The 20,193-nt window shown below is 39.7% G+C and overlaps 1 protein-coding gene across 1 annotated transcript in view; it reads right to left on the reverse strand.

The window, feature by feature from the left end:
* Nucleotides 1-20,193, reverse strand: part of LOC142970066 (CUB and sushi domain-containing protein 1-like) — a 362,809-nt gene that overhangs the window by 53,965 nt on the left and 288,651 nt on the right. Inside the window, exons 33-43 of the mRNA XM_076110217.1 lie at nt 15,147-15,263; nt 14,936-15,049; nt 13,249-13,344; nt 12,880-13,083; nt 11,305-11,429; nt 11,111-11,207; nt 9,557-9,661; nt 5,648-5,766; nt 5,262-5,331; nt 3,477-3,593; nt 2,851-3,060 (exon numbers count right to left, since the gene is read on the reverse strand). Of these exons, the coding sequence (XP_075966332.1) occupies nt 2,851-3,060; nt 3,477-3,593; nt 5,262-5,331; nt 5,648-5,766; nt 9,557-9,661; nt 11,111-11,207; nt 11,305-11,429; nt 12,880-13,083; nt 13,249-13,344; nt 14,936-15,049; nt 15,147-15,263 (1,374 nt within the window). The remainder of the gene's footprint in view (nt 1-2,850; nt 3,061-3,476; nt 3,594-5,261; nt 5,332-5,647; nt 5,767-9,556; nt 9,662-11,110; nt 11,208-11,304; nt 11,430-12,879; nt 13,084-13,248; nt 13,345-14,935; nt 15,050-15,146; nt 15,264-20,193) is intronic.

The following is a 20,193-nucleotide window of genomic DNA, read 5'->3' on the forward strand; positions in this document are numbered from 1 at the left end:
TAACAAAATGGTCCATGTTGAACTTTTATTGAAATAACAACATTTTATGACTCCTCCATCTGTGCTTTTTCAAATAATAGAATAAAGAAAATTGCAATCACTTTCAAGTAAACCAGATTGCTCCATCAGACAAAAACAAACACAATGTGCATCACTTTGTTAGAACAATGCAAATACAGTTCAATCTGTGCAAAAAATAACTAATATTTGGCAAAGAATTGCTTATTGTGGCTGAAATTAACCTGTTGTGCACTGAATATCTTTCTAAGATAATAACAATAAACTGCAACCTGTGAAAAACTAAACAAAACTAGTTCAAATATTTGGCAATAAAGAGTTTTACTGAGTTTTACACTGCATATCTTTTCAAAACAACAATAACGTGCAACCTGTGCAAAACAAAACGAGTGCAGATGTGTGAGCCATATGCTCACACATATCTGGAGCATTTTATTTTAAATATGAGCTTTAAAATGTAGCATTCTAAAAGTAAAATAATAGCTGTGATAATAGCTGTGATAATAATAATAGCTGCACGTGGGACTGTTGGGACTGTTATTACACTGGCTGTGGTCATTACAGTGAACAGTGTGATGAGAGGACATGTGAGCCCTTGTTGCTGGAGCAGAGGCTGCATTTAGCATACCCTGCCTTATCAATGTATTTAAAATACTGTGACAGCAGGAAGCTGTACTCACGTCTGTTTAGACCTCCACCTTTATCCAGGCCCAGCTCCACCTTTATCCAGACCCAGCTCCACTCACAGCTCAGCCCTGCGTTAAGCTGCGCTACAGACAGCCTCCTCTTCATTAAGCTCTCTGACCTCATCATCTCATCAGTATCTGGGCCTCATGTTTCGTGGTCATGAAAGTTATTCGGACCACGAAATCATCTCATTCTACTTTGAGTTAAAACAAACAACCTGCAACCAGATGTGCCGGTGTTCCCGTTTTAACATCAACGAGTGACCGCGTGAACTGAACCGGAACACGGGGGGGCTGCATGTTTCAGCACGTTACGTTTTTTCCTCCTAAATCGTGATAATGACGAAAGTTAATAGTCGACAAAGTTCCGCATGCAGTGGACGTTAACTTAACCCAGCAAGTCTGAACGGTAACGGAACATAACTTAAACTTTAACGGAGGGAAATGAAGACGCTGTAGACATCTGAACGCTGATTGGCCAAGACTCGACACGTCACATCAGAGATGTTTTATTGTGAAGATCACGACATCACCTTTTCTCCTCGTCTCACTCCAATCTGAGAAACGCTGGCTGGCCAGTTGACCCCCCCCCCCCCCCCCCCCCCCAAAAAAAAAACCTCTACGGATCTACACGTTTCACGTGGATGATATATTTTGATTCAAAACGGCGAATTTCAAGTTTGTATAAATAAAGTTCTTGAAATAAAAAAATTCTGCATTTCCCCCTGCGCCCCACCTGCAATACCGTCGCGCCCCACTAGAGGGGCGCGCCCCAAAGTTTGAGAACCACTGGGTTAAAGCATCCCAAGTCCAGATGAGAGACGCCACAAAGGATGCTTAAGAACTTCAGAACTAAGATCCCATGGGACTCTTAGATACCTACGTTAAACAAATATTGACAAAACTAACTGGACATTGTGGAGGTACAGAAGGAGCAGAAAAACAAGTGGTGAAAGATGTAGAGGTCCCACGTGAAAGCAGCATCAAGGGGAAGGAATATGAGAGGATATAGAAATGCCAGGGAGGGAAAAGGGTACTAGAGAGAATATGGTAAATGCAAGCCAAGGGTTGTCAAAGTGGTAGTGGGAGTACTTACAGCTGTGAAACTACAATCAAGAAGAAGCAATGTCACAGTGCGATACACTAAAACTGGTATCATCCCATAAGATTTTATTAGCAAAGTTTGGGTCAAAACATTACTGTGAGGGTACTTTCTATTGATTTTTTGGAAGTTATTCCACTGGGGTTTTGCGGATGAGCAGATGGACATTCAGCCTAGTGAACCCTATACCTCCATGGCCTTGGGTAAAAAAAACGAGTTTGTGTCATCGAGTGGTGCAGGGGTGAAAGCATCCACCCAGACTGGAGCGCTACCAGTGCTATTATTCAACATAGCTGAGGGTAGTATCATGAAACTCTGTGTGTATTGAAAAAAAGCACCTGGTGCAACTTTATATGAAGAAACATGTCAACAAGCTTCACGCACCAACAGTGGAAGTTATCAATGACAAAGAGCTGCAGTGTTAGGGAATTTGGTCATTGCAAATTGGGAGAAAAAAGGGAAAAATATTACACGCATGTAAATGTGGGTTAGCATATGTGTAAGTTCGTAAGCCTTGTTCTACTTATGTTGGCGTATAGGCCCACAGTGCATCGCTTGTGTCTTTGAAGTGAAGCAGTTAGGGCTACAAGTAAAGCCTGCTGGACAAGATGCCAGTCTCTCACAGGGGCTTACTAACAATCCATCTCTTTTAATGATGAGAGGAAAGCCACAAGGTTTTTTAAGTCTTTAGCATGACTCATCCACAGATCAAAGCTCAAAACCTCATAGCGATACGTTTTTCCATCCGACCCTTCATTTCTTGGAGTTGTGAAGGCTTCGTAATTTGGCAACTTGGTTTGGATGTTAATTTATTCAGAGCATTTTAGCAGACCATTTCTTTTTTCTAAATCATTCAAGCAACCTTCCTGTGTTCCCAAACTAAACAGTATAGGCTCATTTTGAAAACAGGTCTGTTCTCTCAGTGTCCCTTGAGGTGCTGCTTTCAAATGGATGCCCCTGCAGTAAGACCTCAGGGTTTGCGAGCTTTTGTGTCTGCAGTAAAAAAAACAAATGTCAAAAGTCAAAAATCACACGTGTACTCACCCTGATAGGTCAGTTTGAACCCGGGCCTGTTCTCCGAGTGGTCACTGTAGAAGTGGATGATCGTGAGGTGGGTAGTACTCAGCAAAGGTGGTGGGATCTGCGAGCCAGTAAACTGTCCAATAAGAGCAGAGCTGTGCTGTGGTCCAGCCCTGACCTCTAGGAAGTCATGGTTGTCTTCAGAAGAGAAGTTTTGAAACTGAATATGGGCTCCTAGAATAAAAATAGAGGTTATAATAGACTATACACAATAACGATATATCAGATTACAGATTTTATACCTGATCTTTAATTGCATGCCATATACGTGGCTTAAAGTTAACAGATCTGTGGAGATTTGACATTACTTTCAGAGTGTGCATACACCGTAAAGATGTTGTATGCATAGAGACCAAGTACAGTAAGTCTACATCATTCCACACAACTCCATATTTGTATTTGGTACTTGTATATTATTACTTTCATATTTTAATAACCTGCACAGAAGATACAACTACTATTATCCTTTTCTAAAAATGTATCAAAAACTATTCTATTCAAACCACGTGCTGCTACTGCAGAGTTTGTGTTTCCCGAACACAAATGTTCTGAAAGTCACACATTCTTTTGAGGAATCCCATAATATTTACCGTATCCAGTTGGCAGGGTGATTTGCCAGGTGCAATCCAGGTTGCCGGGGTAGTTGCCAGGGAAACCTGGACTGAGGATGACACTACTCATCTCAGACAACACCCCGCCGCAACGAGCTGACAACACAGGCAGAGTAAAAACATCGTTAAAACAGGCAACGCATGAGCAATGCACAGGAGAAATAATCACGTTACCCTCTTGGCTTCAACAGAAAGAAGCAAGCAGCAACCATAGGGGTTTGAGCACCGGGTCAGGGGTAAAGTGGGATTTGTAGTATCACTATTTAAACTTAGTGGCCACTTTATTAGGTACACTTGTACTCTCTAGTACGTTAAAGTACAACAGCTCTGCCAAAAATTCTACATTTATAAACTTTATAATGTTCAGCTTTGTTACTGAGGTCATAGTTAAAGGTGGTGTCGGACTGAATTATATTGAGAGGTGTTTCTTATTTGTTGTTCCTCCCCTTCTACAGACACGATGAGGGGAAGAATATTAGAAACACGCCTGTACAACACCAGCAGTAACTATGAGCTAAATACTAAAACATATACAGGAATTAACACCTCTCTGTCAAAAAAAAAATAAAAATAAAAAGAAAGCACAGTACAAGGATCATAGAAATAGACCTTTTGGATTGTACAGGTGTACCAAATAAAGTGGTCACTGAGTGTGAAAATGTTTTCTGATATCACAGTATTAAGAAAATAAAAGGGATGTTTGGGGTTATGGACTTGATGCAATTGGCAACTGATATTACAATGTATCTTGTATTCTCAGTTAGTGCATTAGGGTGATTCACATATATAAATAAAATAAAGAAATGTGTTGACAGACATATATTTTAAATCTTATGGCACAGTATTATGGTACAACACTCTATTGACAGAGAGTGGACACGATTTGTTGACGCAAGTGTCTCCGACTGAAATAGGAAATGCTGGACACACACTGAAGGGGTCTGTGGCAGGGCTGAGTTTAGTTAGTCCTGACATGTCAAAGTTGAGTCTAACTGGAATTGGCTTCCCAGACCTGCTACAAGTTTTCACCTAGCACACACATCGATGTATATCAAGGTTGCTTAACTCTATTGCAGAAGTTAGGAAGCCTTGGCTCTCAGCACAAAGTACAAAATGATGTTTGAATCCAGCAAGTGTATTGATCCTTTACTGTAAGAACCTGCCTACTTCCACAAATCTTATTTCAAGGTTATAACATTAAATATACAAATTGAATCACAAGAACTACACTTCCTCATTCAGTTGTTACTGTTATCTATTTATTTTATGAAGAATTCATATTCCTGTAATATGTTATTGTGAGTAGATAAAGTGTAATTTTCAACTGCCAGATTACATCATAGCACAGTCTCGGCAACTAACAAGTCTTTTTAAAGTAGAAATTGTGTTTTACTGACATGCATCTAGCTTCTACTTTAAAAGATAATATCCATTTTAACTGACTTTAGTCTTGGAACATACATATTGCTATTTGACAGAATTATACGATGTGCCTCTGAGAAATTCCACACACATGTAATGAATGAATTGACTTCAAGTTTGTTTTATCCTCAAAATGGACATTTTGTTTTTAGATGGAGGCACTCTCTCATCTTTATTCTACTGAAACGCTTCTGTCACTGCGCTGTGCAGATCTAAAAGTTCAATGTGAACCTCACACCTGCAGGATATATTTTTTTTCCCCATTGGATCGATCTTTCACAACATAATTTAGCCAGCAGAGCAGAGTGTGTGTGTGTGTGTGTGTGTGTGTGTGCGTGTTACCTATGCAAAGAGGAGGTGGGTAATTCCATCGACGCACAGTCCCAGGCATGCAGGAAATGTGAGAGTGGCCCTGAAAATATAAGTAAAGTGAAAGTTAAAGAAAGTGTGCAATCCTGGCATTTTCTAAGATTGGAAATTTTTATTTTTACTTCATCTAAGAACATGACAAGAATTTTGGAGTGTATTTAACACGAGTCAAAACCTAACGAATGTGGACATTTCATTTCACTGCATGCTTGCTTATCGTTAATGACTGCAGTCTGTGTCCGTACACAATTTAGCCTCACAATATTTACTGCTTTTTTTAAATATTTGAAAATCAAATCTCATCATTTACACGTATGTATTAACACATTTATTTATAGGTGTGTGTCTGTGTTCATTACCTGTAATGTGTACCCCGGTTCACAGGTGAATGCCACCACCTCATTGACCATATATCTGTCACCTGCTTTAACACCATTGGCTGGTATCATTGGCTCTTGACAAGTGGTAAGACCAACAGCTACAAACATACAGAACACACACACAATGAACTATGTAATTACTGTTACTTATTTCATCAATAAGTCTTCTATGTAAGCATAGCTTGGCTCAAGTGGACTCTGGACAAATGACTTAAGCCAGATGTGGAAAAATACAGAAACTATGATATGATCATCTCTTCTTTAAGTTCTAGACAGCTAATCCCACATTGCAGTCTTGACCTTCATTATCAAACGTATTATGTCCAACTCAAATAATTATAAATACATTATTACACAACAATGACAGCAAATCAAAATGACAACATTGACATGAATCTGATGAAGAACTGCTGTTGACAAACACTCGTAATGTCATGTTTTCTAATACACCGGAGCCTAATTATGAGTTGACAGCTAGTACAATAAAAAAGCTTGTACGTTGTCAGTGTTGACGACAGCCTCTGAAATGTACTTAAAAATATGTGAAGGTAACGGAATGACTTTGGTTGTGTATTCCCAACCCAATAAAGGTTAAACTCATCCTTAATACGTTTGACAGCAGCCAGCCCTTCATCACACAGTATCAGTCGGGGTGTATGTGTGTGTTCATGTGTGTGAGTCTGCTTCTGTGTTTCACTTGGAAACTTCCGCAGGAGACTGCCCTGGAGCGGTTACCATGGCAACACAGGGGTGGAAGAGGAATCGAGAGTGAAAGACGGGGAGAGAGGGGCATGAATGTGTGTGTGTGTGTGTGTGTGTGTGTTTGCTTGCTTGTGTGCCTGGTCTTGTTGGTTCATTATCCACGTTCCTACCAGCAAAACGATGTGATCCCACTGAGCTCTCTCACTCACTCACACACTCACACACACACACACACACACATCCAGGTGGCCGAGCCCCACTGTGCATGACTGACTGTTACATGAGTGTGTGCCTGCTGCGAGGGATGAGGGGGTCTTTTATTAGATCGAACGTAGGTGAAAAAGCTGCGTGAGACTGTAACTTGGAGACACACACACACCCATGCACACACAGTGTGTTATTAGGCAGAGCATCAGCAGGCTGTCAGGACAACTGATCAATGAAACTATTCCATTTGGCTGACCATCTCTCTCTCACTGTGTGTGTGCTAGCAAACTGCTCCCTCTTTTCAGCTGTTTGCCTAAGTGTTATGACAGAGCAGCGATGCTCTGTAAAATGCTGACAATACAGCGAACCATCCCACTAGGGCCACTGGACTACAACTAGACAGTGTCAGCACTTAAGTCTTACTGACTGGGTTTACTATACTTCTGTTTCGCTTTATTTGAGGACAGACAAGGGAGAGAGACGTCTTACTCTACCCTTTAGAGGAAAGGCCCTTTAGTCAGCTTAACGATGACAAACATCATCACCATAATCATTCACGTGTCCTCAGCAGACGATTGCGTCCACTTGTACAAGCTACCACATTACTACAAAACTGACAAGGAGGATTTTTAACAGCACAACATATGCTCGGGTGGTTGTGTTGTTCCTGTTTCTACAGGAAACATAGTGGAAACAGACAGTATGGTAAAAATCAGTGTGTAACACGTAATATGTCAGAAAAAGTTACACTATTGCTATGCTATTGAGTTGACAATTATTGTGAATTCAAGGACCATAAAGGGAAAATCATTAACAGAAGTCTATTGATTTAATATTTTAGGAATCCTTTTTAAGTTGTACGAGTCTTTGCAAAGCGAAACAGCATGAGCATGAACTATCATTTTGCAAATAATAACGTTGGTGTCTATGGAGCCAAATTCAGGCCAATAGTTTTGATCATTTGGAAAAAAAAATTTAAACTGAAAGTTAATATTTTGATCTTGAACTTTGAAAAATACAACAATGTATTTTTTTTTTTTTTGGTTCATTTCTGGAATTATTTTGAAAAAAATATTTATTTTCATTTTTCACTTTCATATATTTTGATATTTGAGGTCTTATATCAGATTTTATATTTTCAGATTTAATTTTTTTCGGTTTTAAATCTTTTTTTCACTTTCAGATTTATGGCCTTGATCTGGAGTGGGGGGCGTGGCATCAACTGAGAGGGGCGTGTAATCCTGAGTGACAGCATAACAGAGAAGGCTGATGACCTTCCTCACCCACGTTGCCTTCAGGTAACGTAGGTATCGCGAGAGTTATGACTCAATACTTTTTATACAATTCCAGAACTGAATCAAAGTTATAATTAACCCCAAAAAACTTTTCCTTCACCTATTTTTTTGTTTAAATACATTGTTGTATTTTTCAAAGTTCAAGACCAAAATTTAAACTTTCAGTTTCAATTCTGTTTTTCAAATGATCAAAACTATTGGCCTGGATTTGGCTCCATAAGGTCCACCCAAAATCCTTTCTCCATGAAAAATGAGGGGACGTGATAGAGAAGAAAATTCCAAAAAGCCCAAAAGACTACCACCTGCACTGCTCTAAACTCAATAATATATGTGTTGCGTTAATGCTGAAACATAAAAATAATGAGCTTGACAAGGCGGCAACCTCCGTTGTGAAGCCAATGCGGGCGGAAGTGCATTCTTTGAGATAGCCAGCAGGAGGCGACTCCTCTGGTTGCAAAAAGAAGTCCAATTGTATAGAAGTCTATGAGAAAATGACCCTACATCTCACTTGATTTATTATCTCAGTAAACATTGTAAACATGAGTTTATGGTCTCAATTGCTAGTTTCAAGTCTTCTTCAATATTGTTAACCTTTCTCAGTGTGTTTTTAGTTAAAGAAAGTTCACTGTAACTGTTTTGGTCGCCTAAAAATGCCTTATTCAGTGTTTGGTTTAAATTAGCTCGACCTTCTCGAGTCACTTTTAGTTGCACAAAGCCAAGATGGTGACGGACAAAAACCAAGACGGACAAAATGCTGAACTCGAGGCTTCATAACTTCAGCACACAGACCAGTGAGTGACATCACCGTGACTATGTCCATTTCTTATATACAGTCTGTGGGCTTGACCCACAAGGAGTACCATTTTCGTCTGATGATTATTTAGGATATCACACAGGAAGTTCAAATGCAAGTGTCACACAAGGATCTGTCACATCCAGTAATAAAAGCCTCACTTAAAAGATGAGAGTGACCTCAATGAAATAGACATGATGAACTGTCCCTAAAAGAGACCTTTCTTCCAGGCTCTCATTATTATTAGTGCGTGTTGATATGTGCACTCACCTACACGCACACACACATACTCACCCACACACACAACAATACACACAAAGAAATGTGTGTGCAAACACACACTAATGCTCTCATACTCTCAAAAGGGGACATGTTCATTGATCTGGAAGTGATTCTAAGCTAAAACAACTACAAAGGACTGAAAAGCACAACCATGCCCTGACAGGTGTGTATGTGTGGAAATGCCTGATGTTAATATCCATGTCTATACCGTTGTCTGTCTACACATTTGTGTGTGAATGTGCCTTTTTTTTGGACTTATGTGCATGTATGACACAAGCAAAAGCACTTGTGTATGTGTATGTACGTGTCTGAGTCTATGTGTTTCACTCTAGGTGTGTGTTCTGTGTGTGTGCGCTCCAATTTTGAGTCAGTGTGTGCATGCTTTCGGGCAGTACCAGTTCAGGTCACTGACTCGTGTTATTTCATGTTGGAGTTTAAGCTGCAGCGATGTGTGTTTGTGATCAAGTGTGTCAGCGGGTTTGTGAGCATTTGTGGATTCTGGAGAGAAGGCACCCAATATTCACTACTTAGTTGTTCCTCCTCAGCAGCATACACTCAATCTACCATTTATATCTGTCTATCTGTCTATAAATCTAAGCTTTAACTCACTCTTGTATTCTAGGTGAAAACCTGCTGCCACCACACTGATGTCACTCTGAAAGTGCAGGAGGAGCTGATTGGACGTTGAGTTGAGGAGGGCAGGAGCAGTTGTTCCTGTAAAAGACAGAGATAAACATAAGACCGAATATAAAAACATAGCATACACGTGTGTGTGACACGACAATGGGCATAAATGGAGAAATTATGTAAAAATAGATGCTGATGCTTTTTTAACAAAAAAAGATTTTGACCATCAGTATTGTTTAAATCACAGGACCAGCAGGGAGATTATGTGTAGAGAAGGTGAATAACATATGGAGGTCACAGCAGTACACCATCAAGACCAAACTGAAATTGTATCAGAGCTGTGTTTTATCCACCCTATTGTACAGTTCTGACTGCTGGAGAATGACACAAGAAGACCTCAACAGACTATCAACCTTCCACACCAAGAGTTTAAGACGAATACTGCACATGTTCTGGCCAAACACCATTTCAAATGAAGACCTGTATGACAAATGCCAACAAAAATGCATGGAGACCATCATAATGAGAAGAAGATGGGGATGGATAGGACATGTGTTGAGAAAATATCTTGCTGATATTACAAGAACAGCCTTACATTGGACACCAGAAGGGAAAAGAAAAAGAGGCCGACCAAGAAACACATGGAGAAGAACTGTGGAGAAGGAGATGCAGAGCCTAAACCACTCATGGGGCACCATCCAGCGACTCGCCCAGGACAGACAGGAGTGGAAGACTTTTGTTGCTGCCCTACATGCCAAGAGGCATAAAGGGAAATGAAGGTGAATGACCCCTGGCCCTCCATGGACAGCCAGCATTTTGTTGTCCTTATGTGAAGCAACCCTCATCTGCCCCAGAAGCTGCTCAGAGGCCATCACTGTGGTTATAGTGGGCAGCTCCCCGGTGTGCTTTCTTGAGAAGGGCACAGTAACTTGTGGAGCTGTGTGCGTGTGTTGCCCTATGGGCAGCATGTTTTATGTGTGATAGGTGTGTGACAAGCATGTGCTTGGGGCAGGTCACAGGGGAAACTCCGCTGGGAAATCGTAAAAGGTTAGATCATTATTTATCCCTCACTGTCTTCTTCCTCTCCTATTTTCTTCCATCCTTCACTCACCCTTGCAGTGAAACTCTTCCCTTCCCTCCCTTCCTCCTTTTTTCTCTTCCTTTTACCGACTACCTGGAAATTGGATGAATTCTAAGTCTTTTCTGACATTTATTATATTTAAGATTTTCTGGTATTACAACTCATCCATCATACATCTCGAGTGTATACTGTATGTGTGTGTATCTATAGTTTAAGACTTACATATCGTATTCATCATAGATCTTGTGTGTGTGTGTCTGTCAGTCTATACGTGTGTGTGTGTGTGTGTGTGTGTATCTATAGATTAGGAGTTGTCATATCTCATCCATCAGAGATCTCTGGAGTGTTTGTGTGCATGAGTGTTTGGGCACAAGTTTGTGTGTTTGAGTGTGAGTGTGAGTGTGTGTGTGTGTGTGTGTGTGTGTGTGTGTGTGTGTTTGAGCATATTGTCATACCAGAAAATGACCCTAATTTAGGAGCTGTCATGTCTCCTCCATCGTAGATCTCCAGAGAGTCCCAGTTGTGCTCAGTAGCAAACGTCATCACTTGAATCTAGACAACAATGAAAATAAATGAACATAACAAACTCTTAAGTTTATGTGCGTCTTCTATATTCCATATTTATTTACAAGTGTGTATATATCTGTACCTGTATCCCAGCCCCTTCACTGACATGGATCCTCCACAGACAGTTGAGACTGTTTGGGTAGGGTTCAGGATAGCTAGGAGACAATATTGTACCGCGTCGTTCAGTCAAATTGCCACTGCAGGGAACTAGAATGGAGACATAAAATATGAATTTATTGGCAAAGTGTATTAACTAAACAGCTAACAGATAAGACAGGTTGTTGGAATATTGCTCTGCATACCCTGGGACAATATGGTGTTCAAAATTACCACCACAGGGAGCCAAAGAGGGAAAATATGATAAACATTATTTGTATAAACTGAGGTGACAGTTGAAGCTGTTTGCAAAAGGCCGGCTCTCAGCAGAGAGAGATTTCACACAGGCATACATTTAGTTTGTTAGAATCCATGTCAAGATCCCAGTACTGGATGATTCACAGAAAGGACTGATGTCTTACTTTATATGCTGGTCAGCGTCGGAAATGCACGAGGGCAAAGGGCAAAACTGCCCCTAAGAAATATCATTTTGCCCCTGATATCACTAGGAGAGGGGCAAAAAATGCCCCCGAGCTTTCTAAACGAATAAGAAAATGGAGCGCTTCTTAATCAGACCTGTGACTGCGAGACTGCGGTCAACTCAGCAGACACTTACATGTTAATGCACCTATATCCTGAAATTCACGGTAAACTCATTCAAACGGCGCAGATCGGGAGCGAGCGAAAGACTTGGAAAGTTAACGGAAAGATTAACGTGATACAACATCCGGTTTCTTCAGACGAACATCCGGTTTTCAGAATAAGATGCCAACAAAGTACACATATTGCATCATGGAAATTAGATTAAATGAATTATATTCACATTAAGTATAAAACATGCTACCTGCATCTCGTGAGTTAAAGGGAAAATACACCTAAATTGTGCGTAAAGTGTCTTTATTCTTTGATTTGAGGGTTGCTGGAAATGAATAATACCTGACTGATAGTCAATTAAGATTTACTAAGTAAAAACTCTGAACTGAATTTGTACCTTCAAATGGCACATTTTTTAAATTTTTAAGGTGCTATAAAAATGTTTTACTCAAAAATTCCACACAATGACTAATGCATATCTTCAGGACAAAAATGGGTAATATCACAATATTTGAGGTGCTACAAAAATATTTTTCTCAATAATTCCATACAATGACTGAAGTATATGTAATCAAGGCATCGTTGACTTAATAATTGTTAATAGTTGTTTAAAACATTTAATAATAACAATAAATAACCACAAAGAAATAAGAATAAAATTGAATATGATTGTCTGATTTACGTTTGTTTCTAACAAAACACTTTGAATCTGTAGACTACTGCCTAATAGTATTATTATTGCCATTTGATGACAATTGCTCATATACTGTAAGCCTAAATAAGTATATTTATTATTTTGAACAAAGGTTAAATGTTATTTCACAAGTTTCAAAAAGTGCCCCCAATTTTTTGAAAATGCCCCTGGATTTCAGTCAGTGGGGGCAAAAGTTACCCCCAAAAAAATATGTAAATTTCCTACCCTGATGCTGGTACATGCTATATTCATTTTAGGCTCAGTCAGCCTTACCGATACAGGCTGGTGTTGTTGCATTCCACTGTGCGAGGGCACCTGGCACGGCCTGGCACCAAATAGCACTGGATCCTTTCAGTAGATACCCAGGACTGCACTCGAACCGGACCACAGAGCCAGCTGAGAACTCTGAACCGATCCGCCTGCCGTACCGCGGCTCTGGCACTGAACTGCACTGACTTTCACTGGTGCGAGGCACAGCTACAATGATGGTGGTAATTGAATAAAATGAGAAGAAGAAGAGGATGCATATTAGAAATATAGTTATCAGTAGAGAGAGTTTCACTTTCACGTTGAAGTTCAATGCAACTTACTGTGTGTGAGTGTATGTATGTGAGAGAAAAAGACAAACAGATTGAGAGTTACCTTGGTAGACAAAGTGAAAGCCTCTAGCTGATTGGCCACTCTTAGCATTGAACCGCAGCATGATCTGATTGGAAGTTGCCAATGGCAATGTCTCTCCTGGGACAAACAATTAAACACAAAATTAATGTTAATTTCACGGACAGTCAAAACCATAAATTAAACAGTACTGCTTCACATTCAAGTAGAGGTTTCTCCCCTTTCTCTGCTAAAATGTGGTCCTTACAAGAATAAGAATGCAAGAAAAAAGACACACGCACCACCTCACAGGCTCATACACACAGAGATTTGTATGCACACACACATACACAAACAAACAAAGTAACAATGATAAACGAGAAAAAACATGGTCTGGTGTGGCTGACATTTAGAACCATCATTAGCTGCGTCGGGATGTGTGTGTGTATGTGTACGTTTGGTGTCCGTGTGCGTGTGTTAATATGTGTGTGTGTCAGGATAATCAGTCAGTTAGCTGGAACAATGTGCTACAAAGCTGTTTGCCTAAGTGTATGCGCGTGTATGTGTGCGTGTGTGATAGGGTAATGATGCGGCTAACATTATTTCGTAAAGCCTGGTGTGTTTCATTCTTTGCTGCCAGTTTTTGCCAAAAGGGGAATTTCCAACCTAAATTAACTTTAAGGAATAAGCCACCCATTCTACATTACATGAGCTGGCCTCTTTCCTTTAAACTAACTTAGATGGATAGTAGTTGGAAGGAAACATTTGCATAATGTGCAGCTACATTTAGCCGAACAAAGACTGTCAAATCCTCCTAGTTAATATTATGTTGAAATAAGCTCACTGATCCACTCCATGAAGGAAAGAGCATACCAAAAGAAAGATGTGTGAAAATAGAAAGAAATGCTCTTGGGAATCTATCTAGATATCTTTGTTTTTCCTCTCTTTTGATTGATGTGTTTATCATCAAACTCTACCGTACCACATAAATGTAATGGCGGTTGCTGCCCTTTTTCAACAGCTCATAATTCGACAAGCACACAACTGATTACATATTACAAAGAAAACATTTTAAAAGCCATTATTTCTACAGAAAGAAACAAAATGTCAATTCCAGTGGGATTCCCCTGCAGCATGCCCCCTGGTCATGACACACAACAGAAGAACACGCAACTCTGAGGTAATGAGAGCACATTTTGCCAACAACTAAGTTATCAATATTTCTTCCGATTTCATTCTTTGTGTCATCTATAGAGATTTTGCCTCATCTCTGAATCTTGATTCATGCTGTGCAGTGGCTCAAAATGTTGCCAAGCTGAGATCACTCAAACTCGGGAGGATTGTGTTAAGGAGTTTCAGTGCTACTCTATATTGTAGCGCCCCAGTTGAACGCTTTCCACTACTGATTTCTTCTTGTAAAGATAACCCATAATGGATTTTCACCAAATACATCACTGTCAAATAAATTGTGATAACGACCACTGGTGCTGTGTTATACAGCCCCCAAGTGCTGCTTTCTTACAAAAATGTTTATTATTTTTCTCTTTCAGAGATGTGCTAAGGAGCACAAACAAAGTGTTACAACCTTACAACTGAATAGCAGCTTTTTAAAAATATAGTATTATTCTACCTCACATAAATAAAGAATGCAACCATTACTTTTATGGCAGCGTGACCTAATAGCATTCTTTCAGCTGTGTTCGACACAAAAATCAGCTAATAGGAGTCTCACCTGAATGTGACCCAGCCAGGGAGCTGAGCAATCGAGCATTCTCATTGGCTCCATCAAACAGCTCCACAGAGTCATTCATTGCTGTCTGGAAAACAGCAAACTGACCAAATACCACTGAAAAATATGACAAGGGAAGAAGACAAAAAAATAGTTGGTGATTCAATTACAAATCCATTGTGAGAATGTATGGTGTGATCATTTATGGATTTACCAAACTGTGTGGACACGGTGATGTAGTAGGAGCAGGTTTGTCTTGTAGTGTAGTTTAGAGGATAGTTTGGAGACAAAACAACTCCTTCCAATCCACTGTACTGTCCTCCGCATGGAGCTATAGGAAGACAGAGAAAAGGAATTTCATTATTTTTAGGTACTGTTTACTTGTTTTGAACAGTGCATATTTTACAAAATGAGAGACCAAACCCTTTTGCAACTTCAGACACACCCTGTGCTTAATGACATGCATGTCATTCATCAAACAGATTGACCAGTCTGGAAATGCACTCTGCCTGTTTACCAACGAGCATCTTCTGTGAATTCAGCCCTCTCTTCTTTATGCTCATGCAATTTGGGAAGGACTGTGTAAATGGCAGGATTATATATCCTGCACTTCATGTTCACATATTTGCCAGAGCCATATGTAAGAAATAATTCACTTTGCACTGCACTTTGTGCAGATGTAATTATAGAAGGTTTCAATGGGAAGAGAGAGAACTTAATTAACCCACAATATATTCTATAGAAATCTCAGCACACAAAGCGTAAACACAGCAACTTGAAGATGTTCAGACACAGCAATACAACTCATAACAATGAGTAACAGTACTAACAAAGCATCTTATCAATGTTTTAAGGAATGTTTGTTAATAATTACTATTAAATAATTATTTTTCAGATATCCAATCAAGTGGTTTTGTATCAGAACGATACAAATACTGCTTCACATACTCCACTGGCAATTTTTTTGTTTTTAAAAAGCATACTTTTTAGATTCCTTGTATTGAATTAATGACTACATTTTACGAATCCTTCCCAATAAAGTAAGATTACGATTACAATTTTCGGAATGATGCATGCTCAAATGTTTCTTGGATGCAGCCTAAGTAAATATTTTTAGTCTCGTTATCTCGTGACCTTACTGCTCTCAGAAAATAACAACAACTCTAATCTGCACCATTTGAGTGACAAAGGAAATCTACATGTAATGAGTAATAGTCTCATGCCTTTTAGTCTTATGCTAATACCACACGGACTGCAAGCACAAATTGATCTGTGTTTTTCTGCACGTAGTGTCTAGCCTTAATTTCACAGGAAAAAAAAATTGATGATGATGAATTGGAAAACTGGAAAAAAAAGTCCATTGACAAGAATGATTGTCTATCTATATGTGTTCGCCCCATGAGAGACTGGCAACCTGTCCAAGAGGTATACTCCCTCTCGCCCAGTGCATGCTGGGAACCCATCCCAACCCTGTATAGTGTGAAACGATAGAGAGAGAATGGACATATACAGAAAGTACTTCAGCATATTGACTTTGCAATGAAATAATGACTATGAAGTTAAAGTGCTGAGATTCAGTTTATATTTGAGGGTGTTTACGTTCACATCAGATTAACGTTATAGGGATTGCAGCAATTTTTAAACTTAAAACTTTAGGCAGCAAAACATTTTGTACAACTTTAAAGAATGAAGAAGAGTTACATTTTAAATCACCATATACACATTTTTCATGTGATTCCCTGACCGGTAGGATATATCTGGGTGGAGAAAGTGAAATAGAGACATTTACCCCTCCCTTGTAACTATCACTGAGCAAAGCCCTTCACCCCCAGCCGGCCAACAGGTCAGACAGTGACTGTGCCGGGCAGCTTCCAGGTGTGACTGTTTGACTGTGATCATGGCCTTTCTGAAAAAGAGAGCATGGCTCTCACTTAAACTCCCTTGAATTTGCCAAAATAAATACATAAGTGAGGTACTGAAGACTTAAGCTCACATATATAAGCATACACTTGGTATCTTCCCTGGTGGTGGTCTGCCAGGCCTGTAGAGCAGCCAGTTTCACTTATCGTTTGCTTACTGAAAAGTATCAGTTGGACTGATGTCCGGTGTCTGCATCCTTGGTTGTCTTGTCTGTAATTTAGGATCATTGTACTGCTACAATATCCTAAAACTGAAGGACTGTAAAGGCAACCGTGATCACTCGGTATAGATCTCAACACCCTTAAATACCCTTAAAGCTGAAGGTCAGCACTTTAACATCATTGTCATTGTTTCACTTAAATCTAGCTTGTGGGATTCAAAATACAAATACAAGAATGTCAATAAATGAATACTTATGGACTAGCCTACACTGTAACTGCTGTCAAACTAAGGTAACAAAACGTGCAACACTTCTGGCAGCCCAAACACCTTCATCCCCTTTGTTGCTTTAAGCATTTATAGAAATGATGTTGAAATGAAGCTTTCACATTTTAACCGTGTGCCTCTTCTTTCATTTTTTTCTTCTTCCTGCTTGCTGGGAGCACTGCCCATTGCACTCAAAGCTGGCAAGCGTATCACTACTCTAATCTGTTATTTTTATGTACTTTAAAAAAATCCAACTGGCTGCATTTGGCTCAAAAGTTGTTAAGTTTAGCAGAAAATTCATGTTGTCCCTAAATATCACTTAGACTCTTGAGGCTCCAAGGCTTTGTTATATAATGTCAAAATATAGTGCTTTTGATCTCTGTGTGTGTGTGTGTGTGTGTCCATATGAAGCTATTGCGTAAGTTGATATCAGCTGGTCTGATCAGCTGGTCTCTTCTGTCCAATAGCACAGCGACACAATTACATCGTCAGCCTATCATCTTGCTGCTGCTCAGAGCAGACGCCCCTCCATTACAAATCTCCCCGTAGAGTCCAAGCGCCAAAGTCTCTGTCTAGACTTTATCATTACATATCTGTTGATAATAAGCAATTATCTTTTCTTCATCTGACTTGTCTCTCCTGATTGAAATTTATTTCTATGTGCCAATAACACAAAAATAACCAAAGATCTAGTTGAGTATCTAAATAGGCTCCTAATGGAAATATCTTGAAAAAGTAGTGATGCCTTTCAGTGAGGGCAGACTGAGAGTATCTTAGGAAAACAGACACATTTATTTACCTGAAACCAAGACATACTGTGGTACTATGGAGCAATATGCAACAGCAGTATTTGGTGACTAAATATCAGATGTAAAACTTGAAAAATAATCCAGAAAATTGCTGTTATATGATGGCTTGTATCATATAATTGAGACAGCAGCTCTGCTCCACCCTCTCCAGAGTAGCAATATAAAACTTTAGTGAATGAATGTGCTGCTGCGTGTAGGAAATTTGGGTTTAGAACTGTGCTTTAAGAAATTATAATAGTGTTTAATAATTCATAATTAAGAAATCATAATTAGAAGTGTCTTGGAATACATAATTAGAAGATTCATAATTGTAGAAGTGTTTTAGGATTTGTAGTTACAAGTGATTTGTAGTTAGAAGTGTATCTTAGTAGAATTTGTAGCACCTTTAGCTCTACGCTTGTGAAACTTGTGAAGTTTTTGCCAAAAGTTGCAAAACCTTATCTTTATATAGTATGTTTATCATAGAAGTGTTAAGCCATAAAAGACAGTCATTGAATGTATTAAACTGTAAAGAGTAGCAGAGGGATACACAGAGATTTCTAGACAGGCAATTGCAGCGGACGCAGAAGGAGCATCACCCGAGCCAGGGGGGTCCTAGCTGGCTGAGAGAGGAGGAGCCAGCTGGATTTAGCCAATAGGAACTACGGACATTATGGGATGTTTTTTGAACTATGTAAGGCGGGAGAGAAAGAACTTCCGTTCTCTTGCTCCTGTTCCACGGTGTGGTGGTAACGTTTCCGGGGTGAGCGGGTCATATTCTATGTAACTGTAAATAATGTACTTCACTATGCAACTGTTTTAGCATCAGAAGTATTAAATGCTTTTGTTCATAATTGAAACCGGCTGACTTTTAGTATTACTGGGTCAAAGGTGGCAATTCCCACAGTTTAAGAGGCTCTCGAACTCAACATGCGCAAGTGCACAATGTGGGATCTCCAGTATCAGCATACTGCAATTTCAAAAAGCCTATTAATCCCTACTACCATTGCATGACCCACAAGAAGTAAATCTAACACTAGCTTGATCCATCTTCAGCACCCCCAAGAGAGTTACAAACCGTTCGTGTGAAAACCATGTGGGCGTGTGCACATTTATACTGCAGGTAAGGCCAGCAGAGGTCGATGAAATGAGTGTAATAGTGTCTGTGAATGTGTGTGGCTGTGTATGTGTAGAAAACATCAGCAACAAGGACATCTGCCAATGTTATCAACACACACACACAGTCACGGTGCATTCGTATTGCTTCTTTTCTCACCTCTTCTTGTCTCGGTTGCTAGTGTGTGCTTACTTCTGTGGCCCGGTCCAAATGTCCACCCACGCTAACAGCCTTTGATTATCATGACCCCTGTGCTCAGTGAAAATGTGAGAGCATGAGGTTAAAAATGCTGTGTGAGAAATGGGACAGCACTTTGTGAATTTATATGTTGCCTGGGTTATGTAGGCCTGTCTGTGGCCACGCAGAAGCGAGGGTGTGATTTTGAGATTGATTGTTGCTCATTTAAAATATGTAATAATAGCCTAGCAATGCTTGATCAAAACAGATCAAAACAATTTGTCATGATCATGTCATAAATGTTTTAAAAAAGTGAATTGCTGCTATGAACATGTTCACGTTTGTCCAACTTCTTCAGGGTTTTTTGTACAACCCCTTCAGGGTAATTCCCTCTAGCAAAGTCATTTCAGTGGAAACTGTGCAAAAAGGGCTCAAAAAGAGAACCGGAGAACCCTCAAGCACTTTCCGATTTCACAGTGGGACAAGCCTTGAGCCCATGCAGACTTATAAGGAACACAAGTCAAAGCCTTTGAGACCATGAGTGTGGACATTAAGACTGGGCCCATATTCCTGGCTATGGCTTGCTCATTAGAACTGATTTACATGCCTAGAATAAAAATACAGCAAAACTTGCTTTGGTTTCTACTCCTTTGCTAGACAGTTGTTGTATTCACACACCAACTCGTTCTCCTCCTCTGATCTCCTATACCTTTCTACTTTCCTTTTGTTTCCTTAAGCATCAGAGTAATCACCCTCTTTCATTCCACGCCTCTTGATAACGATTGATATTTTTGGGGATTAGTTGTTGTGCTGCTTCATTCAAACCCTCAGGT

The sequence above is a fragment of the Anarhichas minor genome, unplaced genomic scaffold, assembly GCF_050575085.1.
Source record: "Anarhichas minor isolate MPS153535 unplaced genomic scaffold, ASM5057508v1 ptg000042l, whole genome shotgun sequence".
Taxonomy (NCBI): Eukaryota; Metazoa; Chordata; class Actinopteri; order Perciformes; family Anarhichadidae; genus Anarhichas; species Anarhichas minor.